Source organism: Panthera leo, chromosome C1, assembly GCF_018350215.1.
Source record: "Panthera leo isolate Ple1 chromosome C1, P.leo_Ple1_pat1.1, whole genome shotgun sequence".
Classification (NCBI taxonomy): domain Eukaryota; kingdom Metazoa; phylum Chordata; class Mammalia; order Carnivora; family Felidae; genus Panthera; species Panthera leo.
This window is the reverse complement of record NC_056686.1, coordinates 164,998,197-165,013,695: the sequence shown is the minus strand read 5'-3', so window position 1 is coordinate 165,013,695 and position 15,499 is coordinate 164,998,197. Positions and strand designations below refer to the sequence as shown.

Here is a 15,499-nt window from a genome sequence, read left to right as displayed (position 1 = left end):
AACTGTGTGTTTGGGGGGAGGAAAGGAAGTCTATGGGAAATCTCTGTACCTTCCACTCAACTTTCCTGTGACCTAAAACTGCTCTAAAAAATAAAGTCTATTAATTAAAAAAAAAAAAAAAGACTGAAAAACCTTGAAAACAATATTATAAGTGAAAGCAGACAGACACAAAAGGCCACATACCATATGAGTCCATTTATATGAAATGTCTACTACTTTAAGAACCAGGAGTTATACAAAAGAAAGAGCTAGATAAATAAGATGGTGAAAGAAGGATCCTGCTACTGACAGGAGGACATAGTGTGAATATGTTTCAAATTCAAAGAAAGACTAATGTGTTTCTCATCAGAAAATAGCCTTAGAGAATTTTTCTGTTCATACATTTATTATGATATAATAGGATTTTTCCAGCATCAAGGTGTTGATACCAACACTAAATTACTAGGCAGTACAGCTTTCTGCAATTATACCTGTGCTTGGTAATTGGGGAAATCATAACGACCTTAAAAGCTAAAACTCAAGAATGCCTGGATCAAACTGTAGCTCAAATTGACTTCTTACACAAACTCTTAAGTTACAAAAATGGATGGAGCAAATAGCCAGGATGAAATATGTAGGTCAACCTGCTTATAAAAATAACCTTGACAGAGTTATATAGATAGATATTGTTGTAAAATTTCTTTATACAGTGAGAAGGAGTAGGCCAAGTTTACTGAGCCGTAATATCTACTTATCTTTGATGAAGCAATCATAGCTTGTAGGGCTGTTGGACTGTATCACAGAGATGCCAATTGTTAATTATCGAGTAAGATTCATGATTTGCGAAAATGGAAGATGATTATTATTTTTAGAATAAAAAGAGTGCGTACTAAGCCATAAGAAGTAGAATGTCCAGTAAAAGATAAGTGAAAGACACAAAGAGGCTATATTAAAAACAGATAGCTAAGAAATTATGGAAATTATAACCAACAAATATTATATTAGGAAATTATTATCAGTATCACTAATAAACAAATGTAAGTTAATGCAAAAGTAAATGCTGATTTAATCTGTCAGACAAGATTTAAAAAGAATAATAATATCCAATGTTGTATGAGTAGAGGTAAATGAATTCTCTGATGACTGTTAGTGGGAGTATTAATTGGTAGAGAATTTTTGGAGGAGGAGTTGGCAGTTGCTGTTAAGATGTTTTTTTAATGCAAATTTTCTTCAACCAAAATTTCACTTCTAGGAATCTGTCCAACAGAAGTATTGTCCAAGTGCACAAAGATGTGTTTACAAGAAAGTTCATGGCAGTGTTATTTGTAATAGAGAAAAATTGGAAACAACATGAATGTCTCCTCATAGAATATTCCACGGAGATGAAAAGGAATTAAGTAGATTTCTTTGAACTGACACATAAAGTTTTCCAAGAGATATTGCCAAGTGATACAGACGGTATAAAACATAACTTATAGTGTGATCCCACTTGTGTTTACAAACACCCCCAGAACTAAATATTGTTAAGTTGGCAGTTAATTAAAAAAGGTCTAGAAGAATGCACTGTGAATGCCTCTTAGGGTTGTTCCTTGGGGGAGGAGTAGGGCAGAATAGGAAATGAAGAGGCATCTGTAGTTATTTTATTGTATACACTTTTATACTGTTTGATTTTTTTTAAGTTTATTTATTTATTTTTGAGAGAGAGAGAGAGAGCAAGAGAGAGAATCCCAAGCAGGCTCTGAGCTGTCAGTGCAGAGCTGGATGCAGGGCTCAGTACGACAAACCGTGAAATCATGACCCAAGCCGAAATCAAGAGTCGGATGCTCAACCAACTGAGCCACCCAGGAGCCCCTATACTGTTTGATTTTTTAAACAAAAACTAAAAATTTGTGTAATGTTAGGAGTTATTTAAAAATGTACATACATATTAATGAATTAATATTAGTAAATATTAATGAGAATATTTCCTGGTGCAGAGAAAGTGCTATGTAAGTGTGTGTTAAATAAATTAGTTCAAATGTTAGGGCTTTATCCTGAGAAAATAATTATGGGATGTGTAAACATTTAATTTCTAGAATGTTTAACTCTAAGATTATTAAAGTTAGAAATGACCTAAATGCCCAGCAGATGATTGACTAAAAAATATTAATTCACACAATGAGTGGGATTTTTGAATGATAATTTTTAACAGCTATATGGAGGTATATTTTACATGTCATAAAATGCACCCATTTCAAAGAGCGATTCAGTGATTTTTAGTAACTTCATGAGTAGTGCAACCATCAGCATAAATCAGTTTTAGCACATACCCCCAGTGAGATCCCTTATCCCATTTACAGTTAATCTCATTACCACCACTAGTCCAGGCACCAGTAATCTACTTTCTTTCTCTATAAAATTTCTTTTTCTGCACTATACAATGGGATATTTTGCATCCACAGACATTGGTCATAATAAGTGATAGCTGGTTACAAAAGGGGAAAAAGCAGATAAAATATTACATATAGGATTAGCCTAGTTGAGTTTATATGAAGAGAGAGAGAGATGAAAATTTGAATGTTAGTTTCCAAAATGTTAATAGTCGTTACCCCTGAGTGGTAGAAATATGAGTGCTTTTTTTTTTCTTTTTTCTGTTGAAATCTTATGATCTGAAAAGCACAATATAAATGATCTTGGAATGGACATGGCTCCTGCAATATGTTCTTTCAATGGAGTGTCTGTGCATAAGAGGGTGGGAATTTAGAAGTGCCTTTGGATATGAGTGGGTTGTTTTTCTAAAGTCTCTCAGGTGGGAGCAAATAGGAATAAGGTTATCAGGTGATACAATTAGTACCTGCAAGATTCAGTTGCTCAGCAGACCAGCACCTGCAAAAAGTCAAGGAAAATGGGCACTCATGGTTCAAGGCTACCTACCAGGAATTGGCCTCAGCCTGTCTACCCTTGGATGAACTTGGCCTCTTAGGGATATTTTAGCCAATACTAGCCTCAGAAAGAGAGGTGAGATAGCTGAAGGGTACTCATTCCAGTTCCCCTGGGGTCCCCCACTTTGATACCCACCAGGGCAGAAGCGGAAACACCTATGTCCCCCTCTCCTAAGAATGGAAAGCAGAAGAGTAAGTTTCTCCTTTTCCTTTATTTGCTGCCTTGCTCTTCCTCATCTTTTGTGAATAAAATGCACCCCACATTCTCTTTAGTGTTCTTTTTTTTTAATTGTTTTTATTGTTTATTTTTATTTATTTTTGAGAGAGAAACAGAGCATGAGTGTGGGGGAGGGCAGAGAGAGAGAGAGGGAGACACAGAATCTGAAAGATGCTCTAGGCTCTGAGCTGTCAGCACAGATCCCGATATGGGCTCAAACTCTGGAATGGTGAGATCATGACCTGAGCCAAAGTCGGATGCCTAACTGACTGAGCCACCCAGGTGTCCCTAGAGTGTTTATACTTAAAGCGAACAGTTTCCAAAAGTATGTGTTGGATTGTCTATTCCATGCCAATGTTCTTTTAAACCAAGTTGGTACTTGGGGTGCCTGGGTGGTTCAGTCGGTAAAGTGTCCAACTTTGGCTCATGTCAGAATCTCGCTGTTCATGAGTTCAAGTCCCACATCAAGCTCTGTGCTGACAGCTCGGAGTCTGGAGCCTGCTTTGGATTCTGTGTCTCCCTCTCTCTCTGCCCCTTCCCCACTCGACTCTCTCTCAAAAATAAACATTAAAACATTTTTTTAAAAGTTGGTACTTTATGTATGTCTCTATTTATTTTGGGGAGGCTGTTTTCTTCAAAGAGGGCACAGCATGATAAGAGAAAGGCATGCTTCAGCCAAGTGTGTGTACTTTGATGTGAGGTGACAAGATTCATGCAGGATTCTTATTCTTGAAATAAACACCTGACCTATTGCTTTTATTGAATTTGCTTAGAAACAAAATTGCAGTGAACCAAACTATACCTCTGGAAGCAGGAATTTCCTCTGGAGACTCTAGAAAACTTCAAACTCATTTTTTTACTCTTTTAAATATTATCTTCCTAAAATATGGAAAGTATTTCATAATGTGAGAATAATGTGACTACATCCATATTTTGATACCTTATTTTCCAAATTACTTGAAGAGCTTATTTCGTGTTTGAGTTACAACACTCCCGGTTTCCAATCAGGTGGCCCCACCCAGCTCAGTGAAGTTTTGCCTTATAGTTACTGCCAGAGGGGGCGGAAGGGACCTGCTAGTGCAACTTACAGGGTCTGCACAGAGAAAGGAGATGCTACATGATGGTGGGAAGACCTTGTCTCACCCGTGACCTTAGCTGATAGTGATGTGGCTCTTCAAGCTATTTGCCTTCAGGAGTGGAGTCCATAAAGGGGGTGGCCCCAGGCCTCTCACAGAATCTCCAGTGTAGACCTCCACTGTCCTTTAATGATGTATTATTGGACGGGACCAGCCCTGGAGGCTTTAACAGTCTTTCTCTGTGATCTGTAAGTTTTGAAAGGTTCAGTATCTACTGTCTTTCTTTAGGACGTTGATGCAAGGTCCCAGTGCTCACATTTTATGCTTATTAGTGATACTTTTCATGAGTTTCCAGGGCTAGAGGGACTTTTCCACGCTATTTAATGATTTTCAGTTTAACTCTCTTTCTGAGTGGGATGTTGTAAAGATTAATTAGCCAGTGTTCATAAAGTGCTTTCAAGCTGAAAAGTACTGCACAAGGGTGTGCAGACTCATTAGCTTCTTAGTCATTAAGGCTTTTTAGACCTTTTGGCATTCAGAAACTAGACAGTGAAGGCCAAATTCGTATTTTTTCTTGGAGGAGGGGGACCTAAAAAAGAGCAGAATAGAGTAGTATCCCTCTTTCTTTTTTGAAAAAAAAAGACATCTGTTGCACTGGGACTGGAAAAAAGATTAAGATTTTTCATCATCTCCTATATCCATACTGCTTCTGCTGCTTCTTACTCCCTCCTTTCAAAATGTGTTTATCTGATTCTTCTGCACATTTGTTTAGAAACTCTATGATTATATTGTCATGTAGGTATCCATAGTGGAACTGATTCTGGCCTCAGAGCGCTGAATTGTTGTACTGATAAATGACACAGGGTAGGTAGAGCATTCCCTTTGTAAATAAAGATTCCCCTCTCGGTTTGCAATGTGTCAAAAAGGTGTAATATTGTCTCCATCCTCAGTAGTATTTGCTCAATATATTTAGAGTTCTATATGATTTAGTTAAGCCTGTGACTGAGGCTGGAAAAGTACAGACTGGCCACCAAAGACATAAAGAGTTTCTAAGAGAAGCCGGGGACAAAGATGGATAATGTACAATGAATTAGATTGACAGTGGACATTTTAGCAGCATCAGCTGCACATGATGGGGGAATAATATGAGAGACAGTGGTCAATCTAGAATTGTATAGCAAACTAAATTACCTTTTAAGATTGATCATAAATAAAGACATTTCTATACAAACAAAACACATTTACCACGAATACTAAAGGATATTCTAAAGGATTCGAAAAGAGAAAATTATTTCAGAAGGAAACAAGAAGAGGCTAGAAGGAACAAAGAGGAAAAAATTGGGAACCATGTGGGTAAATCTAAAAAAGCATTAGGTAATAATAATAATGTCCAATTTGCAGTAACAAAACAAGGTATAAGTAAAAAAAGCAAAAAAGTAACATGTACAATGGGAAAGTTAAAGTATTCAACCTTCTTATCTTATTTGGAAGGAGGCTAAAGATATTAAAATTAGATTTTATTAAGTATGCACATAGACTTTCTAGTTTTAATCACTAAAATAAAAGAAATGTAATGTAGTGGGGGAGGGGAATCAATGGAATGAGAAAATAAAATCGATAGCAACTGGCTCAATAAAAAGGTAATAAATAAATTTACCATGGATCTTAGTAATTTCTCCTTGGCTCTTACTTTACAATTACAACTACTAAGTAACTATGTTGTAGAGTTCATATCAATATACCAACAGGACAAATGAAAAATAAAATAGTCTTACTGATATGTGAACAGCTATTTCTGGCTTGGGATAGTGTTCGGTAACAGCATCATTTTGATAACACAGGACATGGATTATAGCAGAGGAACCTCAAATATAGAGAACACAGATCTTTCATAATGGACAGTAAGCTTGCCTGACCTCTACTCCAGAGAATATTATCTTAATTATACTTTATATTAAACAAGTCTGCTCTTTGCTCTGGAAGAAGACACTTTTTTCCAAGGCCATTCATTATACAAACACCTTTGAAATATAGAGCAGTGCCTTTGTTTTTACGTTGTGCAGAAATGTGAGAGAACCATGGAGAGATATCTCCCAAAAAGTTTGGATAAGTTTGTAAAGCCCAGTTTTCTTATCTGAAAAATAGAATGAATGGTATAGCATATGTAGTTACAAGGATCAGATAATATAGTATGTATAAAATGCTTAATGTCATATCCAAGGACTTTGTCAATATCGATTACTACTATAAATGATTATTTCTTGAGTAAAATGTGAGCATGTTTATTGAATTCTTTGTTTTCTCCAGCAAGTAGAATATTACAGCTCATAGATGTTTCTACTTATCACCAAGTATTAGAATTAAAAAGGATTAGGAAGATTGCCCAGCGAAACCAGGCATTTTACAGATAAGGAAATAGGTTCAGAAAGGTTAAGTGACTTGTTGGCTTTCACACAGAACAGCCATATAAAGGACAATGGTCATCTAATTTAATAGTCACATAATTTTTAACAAGACCCAGTGCTTGGAGCTCAATAAATATTGGCATTACAAAGGAATTGAAGCAAGCCTATGATATATTAGAAAACATTTCACATATTTATTTGGTCATTCTCTTCTACATACTTGCTTGACCTCTGAACCACCTTAAACTTGGCCCCTGAAGGCAAATAAATACAGGAAGAATGAGAGGAAAGGAGAAAGGAAGCCAGGAAGTCAAGAAGGAAAGAGAAAGAGAGAGAAGAAGGAAGGAAAGAGGAAGGAAGGAAGGAAGGAAGGAAGGAAAAAAGAAAAGGAAAGGAAAGAAAGAGAGGGAGGAAGGAAGGGAGGGAGGGAGGAAGGAAGAAAAAAAGAAAGAGAAAGAAAGAGAGAAAAAAGAAAGAAAGAGAAAGAAAGAAAAGGAGAAAAATAAAATAACCTGTATCCCCTCCTTCCCTCCACCTCCATCATAGTCACTGTCTCCAGAGCAGAGTCAAAACAACAACAACAACAACAACAACAACAACAACAACAACAACAGGAAACTACAAGAAAAGTGCTGTGTGTGTAGGTGATGTTGAAAGTGGTCCCATTCTGGCTAAAGGCAGGGAAATTCTGGCAGAATGTCTGGCAGCTTTATGTCAACAGCTTTATCTTGGCTTACCAACAAACTTCCTAAGGCATGAGGGGGAGTAGTAAGGAAGAGGAATGAGGGGGCGACAGAAATAGCATCCAGTTCTAGGAGGCACCATGTTGTAAGACATGATCATGAGTTGTAGCATAAGATGACCTGAGTTCCTGTGTGAGTTTGAGCAAGTTACTGAATTCCCTGATCTCTAAAATGTACTTAAAATTTTTCCATGACAAGTTGATGTGCCATTCAAATAAAGAAATGAAGTGAGAGTGTCTGGCACCTCATTAAATAGAAGGTCCTCATTAAATAGAAGTTGGAATCAAATTCATTGAAGGAATTTATCCAGGAAAGATCCGTAAAAATCAGCCAGCTCACTGGTTTTGTACTTCTGCTTAATACCAATTCCATCATTTCTCTGTTTTCTATAAGAGTGGTGTCACAGCATTGGCTTCTACGGCATTGTGAAATACTTTCTGGGACCTGAGGTCACAGCTGAATATGCCCAGGTAGCCAAAGCAAGATCTAATAGGAAAGCAATGATAAGGAATGTGGATTGTTCTTCATCTTTTGTCTTTCTCAAGCCTGCTGCAAAAACACCTCCCACTCTGGGTAATTCTTTTCTGGGTGTCCCCGGGGTGTCTCACACTGTTCCTGCCATTCTTATCCCTCGCCTGTGGTAAACTCTTCTAGGAATTGGGAGCTGCTCTGTTTTGTCGCTGCTCTGTTTTGTCACTGCTCTAGGGTACCCCTTCACAGGACCTTGTAGTGTGTGTGTGTGTGTGTGTGTGTGTGAGAGAGAGAGAGAGAGAGAGAGAGATTGAGAGAGAGAGAGAGAAAGAGAGAGAGAAAGACAGACAAATAAGGAGACAGAGGGAGGAAGAAACATGCACTTTTCTATCTGCTTTAGAGGAGTCCCAAAGCAATATTACTTGTCCCAATGTGCTATGTTGTAAAGAGTTTAGGGAAATAGTTCTTTTGGTTTTTACTTGGGGTATTTTCTCTCCCTTTGGAATCAGAGATTCTGGAATGAATTTGAGTGAGAGTGCCAGGCAGTACTGAAAATCAGTGATACTGAAATGATGAGAAAGTCTTTGTTGGGATGGAGCCCACCACACCTAGCTGTTTCTTCCCATCGGAGAAGTGTTCTCTTAAAGAATCCCCAGCCTTTCCTCAAACAGGCTTCAGTAGGACATCCCACAAATTTGCATTCAATCCAGTTATGTCAACCGAACGGTGGGCACATTTTGAGCTCTTTTGCTTCAGGCTACTAGGCCCTCAGGTTGCTAAATTCCTACTGGGCCCTTGCATACTTCAATCTGTAGCTGACAGTGCCAGGGTCAAGCTGAGATCCCCACTACAGATAACTTATGTGCAAAGAAATTGACTCACAGCCTGCTTGCCTCCAAATGTGAATGTGGGCACTTGCCTTAGATTCTAGATATATAAATTTATTCATTTATTCCTTTTTCATTGATCAGAGAAGGAATGCACAGATGATGTAGATACAGTTCCTGTATCATAGTCATCATAACCTGTTGCTTCACTTTATATGCTCATAGATGTGACTGTCCATGGTTAAAGCTTCACTGAGACCATGTTATAGTTAACTCTGAAAAATATCCTTTCCAAAGTTAAAATACTAGTATCAACAATTCCATACTCAATTTCTGTGATTGAAAACAAAGTATTATGATCAGGCCAATGCAGTGAATGTGGAATTTGGTGCAGTGATGTTTTAATGTTTTTAACACTCTCTTTGCCCCCAGGTTATGCAGATGTATCTTCCATTTTGTGGAATTGCCATATCTAATGCTCAGCTATTTGCTGCCTCAAGGAAAGAGTATGAAAGAAGCAGGGTGAGTGGAAAGAAACACTGTTGACAACCCTCAAAGCTCTCTGACTTTCGAGTGTCTGTGAGTCATCATGTCTTTTAAAAACAGCAGATGATCTTTGAATAGTCCAGGAATCCTTTTAATTTGTTTAATCCTTCAAATTTATGGTTGAAGATACCTATAAGCAATAAGTCCAAATGGAAGTGGATACATATTCTCTGTTGTTGTTTGGGGAAATAGTACCAGCTTCTTTTAAAAATGAAATTAATTTCAGGGAGCCCGGGTGGCTCAGTTGGTTAAGTGTCCAACTCTTGATCTCAGCTCAGGTCCTGATCTTACAGTTCCTGAGATAGAACCCCGCATCAGGCTCTGCTGACAGCATGGGGCCTGCTTGGAATTCTCTCTCTCTCCCTCTCTCTGCCCCTCCCGCATTCACACACTCTCTCAACATATATAAATAATCTTTAAAAAAAATGAAATTAATTCACATCTATACTGTAAGGCAGCAGATATACTCTTACTTATGGCTTTGAGACAATAACACACTAAATTGTATAATTTAGTTCCTTTAAGAAGCAAGGTATGTTACAAATGATTTCACCCCATCTCATAAATTTTGCTTTTGAATTCAAAGTTTTTCTGGAAGAGCGTCACAAGATGGCTGGACAATAATGCAAACACTTTTATAGGATTATAAAGACACACACAAAGAGGGATTGATCTCCTATACCTTCACCAGCTTTAGAGTTAAATAGGAAAGAAAGAGAGGAAAGAAGGAGGAGAGAAAGAGGAATAGCAGGTGGGCCGATACTCAAAAAAAATTCTAAAGTATCAAATAGAGATCAAATTATATTAAGTTTATTATACCTTTTTTAATTTTTATTTTTTATTTTTTAAGTAATCTTTCCACCCAATGTGAGACTCGAACTTATGACTTGAGAGATGAAGAGATGTCCGTGCCACTGACCAGGGACTTGTTATACTTTTATTTTATTTTATTTATTTATTTATTTATAACTTTTTTAATGTTTTTTTTTATTTTTAAGAGAGAGAGAGAGCCAGAGTGTGAGCAGGGGAGGGGCAGAGAGGGAGACACAGAATCTGAAGCAGGCTCCAGGCTCTGAGCTGTCAGCACAGAACCTGACACAGGTTTCGAACCCATGAGCTGTGAGATCGTGACCTGAGTAGAAGTCTAACACTCAAACAACTGAGCCACCCAGGTGCCCCATTGTTATACGTTTAAATACATGGAGATTACTGCCACAACTTAGAAATTTATTTAACAAGGTTTCAAAAAGTTAGAAATCCTCAGCTAATTAGTAATCAAATTGACTAAAAGTTTCATTGGCTAAGCATTATGATTTATGAATATTTCACAGCCAACAGATGCACACAACAGATTACTATAGCCATCTTCTTTAACATAGCATACCACACCATTTCTCTGACTTGGATCCTGTTTTCATCATCAGCCCCATGGCTTACCATTTTCCTCCTTTCATTTGGCACTCCAGCAATAGTCCCCTGTTGCCAGAATACAGCCTGTTACTTTACTTTCTTATACCTTTAGCCACATTCCTCCCTCTGCCTTCAGTGCATCATGTCCACCTTTTCCTCCCACTACCACCTGCCTTACAGATCCTTCAGGACCCAGCTCAGCCTTCTAGTTAATCCTCCCTTCCTTTCTTCTCGTCATTCCTTGTATATATTGCCATTATTCTGCTTGTGGACACTTATCACACTGTATAATATTTATTGGTGGCATTCTTCTCCACCTACATTTTGAAGTCTCTAAGGGACGCTTCATGTATTATTGATCTTTACATCCTCACGTTTAGCACAATTTATTTACCTGTTCAGCACATTTATTGTGTGATGTTCTTCAGACACTGTGTGTCCGAAGTCCCTGCCCTCATAGAACTTACTATTCTAGTGGAAACAATAGATAGTAGGCAAGCAAACAAATAAAAAATAATATAGTATCAGATAGTGATAAGTGCTATAACAAGTGAAATGAGATAAAGGGATAGGAATTGGTCACTGAAGGATAGTTTGGGAGGATGTTTATTTCAGATCATGATCAAGAAGTTCTCTATAGGATGTTATTTGAACAGAGACCTAAATGAAATGAAGGAGCAAAACCACACAAAGATCAGGGAAGAGCATTCCAGATGGTGGAAATATCAAGTGGAAAGGCACCGCGGCAGGTGAAAGCTTGATCCATGCGTCTGGAGAGTAGAGAGGAAGGACTCAAATAACCAAAGCAATCCTGAGAAAGAAAAACAAAGCTGGAGGCATCACACTTCCTGATTTCAAACTATAATGCAAAACTATTGTAATCAAAACAATATGGTACTGGCACTAAAAACAGACACAAGACCAGTGGAATAGAATTGAGAGCCCCAAAATAAACCCATGCTTGTAAGTTAACATATATAGGATAAAGAGGCAAGAATACTTAATGGGGAAGAGATAGTTTTTCTAATAAATGGTGATGAGAAAACTAGATAGTCACATGGAAAAAATGAAATCAGACCCCTACCTTACACCACTCACAAAAATTAACTTGAATTAAAGATATAAGTGTAGGACATGAAACTAAAACTTCTAGAAGAAACATAGGAGAAAAGCTCCGTCAATTTTTTGACTCTAATGCAAAAGCACAAGCAAAAACAAAACAAAAAAAACAAGAATAAACTAGAGGGACCGCATCAAACTAAAAAGCTTCTGCACAGCAAAAGAAACCATCAACAAAATGAAGAAGAAGCCTATGGAATGGGAGAGAATACTTGCAAATTGTAATTATGTGAGGTGATGGACGTGTTAACTAACTTTATTGTAGCAATCATTTCACAGTATGTGCATGTATCAAACCATCATATTGTACACCTTAAACTTACACAAAGTTATATTTCAATTATATCTTAATAGAGCTAGGGAAAAAAAGAAATAATGTGGCTGGAATTAGGGCAGTGAAAAGTGAGAGATTCCTCCCAAAATTGGCAGTGAAATGTACAAAGCTTACTGATGTGGGAAATGAGTGAAAATGACTTTTGGCTTGTACAGATGGCAAGTAAACAGCTGGGTACAGGAGTCTAAAGGTCTGGTGAGATGTCAGGACTCAAGATTCATATTTAGGAACTATCAGTATATATAGATGGCATTTAAAAGTAGGGCACCAGTTTGGGTAATCTGGAGGAGAATATGTGGATAAGAGAAGGGAAGAGGTCCAAGGATGAGCCCAGGAACAAAAGAAGGCACTAGAAGGAGCGGGAGGGGGAAATACAAGTGAAATAAAGAAATGGGGAGTGTTCAGCTGTATGAATGGTCTCTAATGTCTATTGAATTGCCTATCATCCTAGATTTCCTTCTCTTTTTCTCCCATCGTGGAACTAGTCTGTATTGTTATTTGTGAAACTTTTATCACTTGTTAGTAAAGCAGCAATTTTTAATTAGAAACAGTAAAATTACTATGATGTGCTTTGTCAGTGCAAGACTCAAGGCACAATTAGTTTTTCCTCTGAGATAAATGTTCTTGTATATGGGTCCCAGAGGCCCTATCCACGCAGTCACAACAAATTGAAAAGTTAAATAATTGTTCAGTTAATATGATCCATCTGAAGAAATAGTCTAGATGATTAAGGAAATAATGGTTTCCCCCTTAATAACAGGGAATTGTGTTGGTAATTATTTAGACAATTGCCTCATTTTTAATGTTATATTTAAGTATGAAATTATTGCACATTGCCTTCTTAACAGCAATTTGCTGTCCAAATGCCAAACAGTCAGGATACACTCAAAACTTTTTTCACCTCCTGGTGTTTCTCCACATCAGGATCATAGAGCTACCCAGGGCCTTTAGCCACATTCACAAGCTCTCTTTAGAGAAAATGCTACCAAGGATATTTGATCCTCTTTGAGATGCTCAGTGAACTAGACTCATTTCATGGATCTCTTAACTCATTCAAATGCTTTTCTACCTGAACAGACTCAGAGAAGAAATTTTCACATGTTTCCAATGGTTTCAGGACAAATCAAATTCATTACTAAAGTTGACAATTGGTCATATCCCTGGGATGATCATCAACACCATCTACCTGAATAGATGTTAATTTGAAAACCCACAAAATCCTTTTGTGAGAGGTCAGACCTGAGAGTGTACATCTCATTAAGTTCTACTGAACAAAGCACCCTCTGGACAATTCACTGGCTGTGTAATTTTCTTATTGCTCTCTGATAGAAGCATAATATCTATTACCTGTACATAGCCCACTTTTCTGAAATCTCTGGAAAGAGCCATGTAATTAAAAAGTCCAAATAAATATTATTTCAATGCAAAAATTGCAAGTTAACTTAGCTGGATAAAATAACAGGTTATTGCAATTTGATTTTTAAATGAGTATGCAGTTTTCAAGTTAGAATTTTAAGGGTTTTTTTCTTTAGTTTGTGTGCTTTTCATTCTGTTGTTTTAACAGAAATTTTAATGGTACTTTCTTTCCTGAGATATATAATAGTATTTAAATGTTTTCCTGCGCAGGTGGAATGAAAGAATACTTCTTGTGTAGAGGGATTAATGAGGGTTTTATATATATATAAATATATATGTGTAATATATATATTAATATATATGTGTATATATATTAATATATATACACATATAAATATATGTGTGTAATATATATGTGTAATATATATGTGTAATATATATGTGTATGTATATAAAATATATATGTGTAATATATATATTAATCCATATATATATGGATTAATGAGGGATATAGATATATATATATATATACACACATATATATAGTGGTGAATGCTAATTAAGCTTCAGAGCCATATATATATATATATCTATAGCTATATGTAGGATTCATATGGGATTATATGGATTGGCACTATTTTCAAGTTGTGTTTTCCAGCTCAAAACTCTGTGATAAAACAAAATGATGGAACATTTCAAAACAATCATGAATGCTTTAAAAATTAGCCACACGGGCACCTGGGTTGCTCAGTTGGATAAGTGGCTGACTTCAGCTCAGGTCATGATCTCGCGGTTCTTGGGTTCAAGTCCCACATTCAGGCTCTGTGCTGGCACCTCGGAGCCCGGACTGTCCTTTGGATTCTGTGTCTCCCTCTCTCTCTGTCCCTCCCCTGCTTGTGCTGTCTCTCTCTCAAAAATAAATAAACATTAAAACATGTTTTTAATTAGCCACACAAATATATTTATATTTTATTATAGCAAAGACAAAATGGAATTTTGAGAGGAAAAAAACCATTTTTATTCAGTCCTATACCCACCTAGATATATCCATTTCATCTTTCCTAGGCTTTGCTAGAGGTTGTTAATGACCTATTTGAAGAACAGACTGACCTGGAGAAAATTGTCAAGAAAATAATGCATCGGGCCCAAACTCTGTTGAAATGTGAACGCTGTTCTGTTTTACTCCTGGAGGACATTGAATCACCAGTAAGTCATTTTTTATCTGTCACCTAGAGTTGCAGACTGCATTAATGGAATAAAGTGTAGTTTGTTTGTAATTCAGCTTGTGAAATCATGACTCAAACCACTCCCTTCATGACTCTTCTAACCATGAGATGGCTTTTTGTAAAACTAAAGTTTTTTAATTTCTTTTACATGTATTTTCAGTCTTGTGTTGCGTCATCTTAGAAACATGGACTCTTAGGTTGGTGGGGGCCCTTAGAGGTCTATCCCAGTCCTGAGTATTTACAGATGAGGGAACTGAGGGGTTGGATGGTTTGCCCTGTCCCTCCCAGATGCATAGACATTAACTTAGGTGCCAGGCTCCTATCGTATTCACCCAGTGCGAAGAAGGCCCTTGGCATCTATGGGTGTGGATTGCAGTCCAGATGATGCTCCACAGTCCTCTTATCAGGAGGAGGAAGCAAAAAAATGCTGGAGAAGCAGTGCCTTTGCTTTTGGAGCTCGGGCAGATTGTACTTGAGCTGAGTGGAGTGACAAGCCTCAGCTGGGCTGTGCTCTGCAGCAAAGGTCTGAACTGCAGTCTCCAAGTTCTCTTACAGTCGCTTTGGAGCTGGGGACACTTGCACAGAACATGGGGCAGGTGGAGGAGGCTCCCTGCTCTTCACCGCAGGGGGTCCTGGTACTCCAAAGGCAAGTGGCAAGCTAGTTCAAGGCCTCAGGTCTGCAGCACCTTAGCTGTCAGGTTTCTGTTGAGCCCTTTGGCTCTTTGGGGGAAAATCCACTGGGTAAACACACAACAGTATTGAAAATAATGATCATCATCAATCTAACTTCTTGAAAGTTAAATGTCTAAACCCTTAGCAGCAATTTAATATCTTACTGTGAACTGTCTTCTAAGACCAGGAATTATCTA

The 15,499-nt window shown here is 37.5% G+C and overlaps 1 protein-coding gene across 8 annotated transcripts in view; it reads left to right on the top strand.

The window, feature by feature from the left end:
* PDE11A (phosphodiesterase 11A) overlaps positions 1-15,499 on the top strand; it is a 411,234-nt gene that overhangs the window by 167,102 nt on the left and 228,633 nt on the right. For 7 of the 8 annotated variants that reach the window (XM_042949239.1, XM_042949237.1, XM_042949238.1 and 4 more), the window contains 2 exons: positions 9,072-9,161; positions 14,470-14,610. In XM_042949239.1, the coding sequence (XP_042805173.1) occupies positions 9,072-9,161; positions 14,470-14,610 (231 nt within the window). The remainder of the gene's footprint in view (positions 1-9,071; positions 9,162-14,469; positions 14,611-15,499) is intronic. The other variant, XM_042949240.1, reaches the window with a different exon arrangement.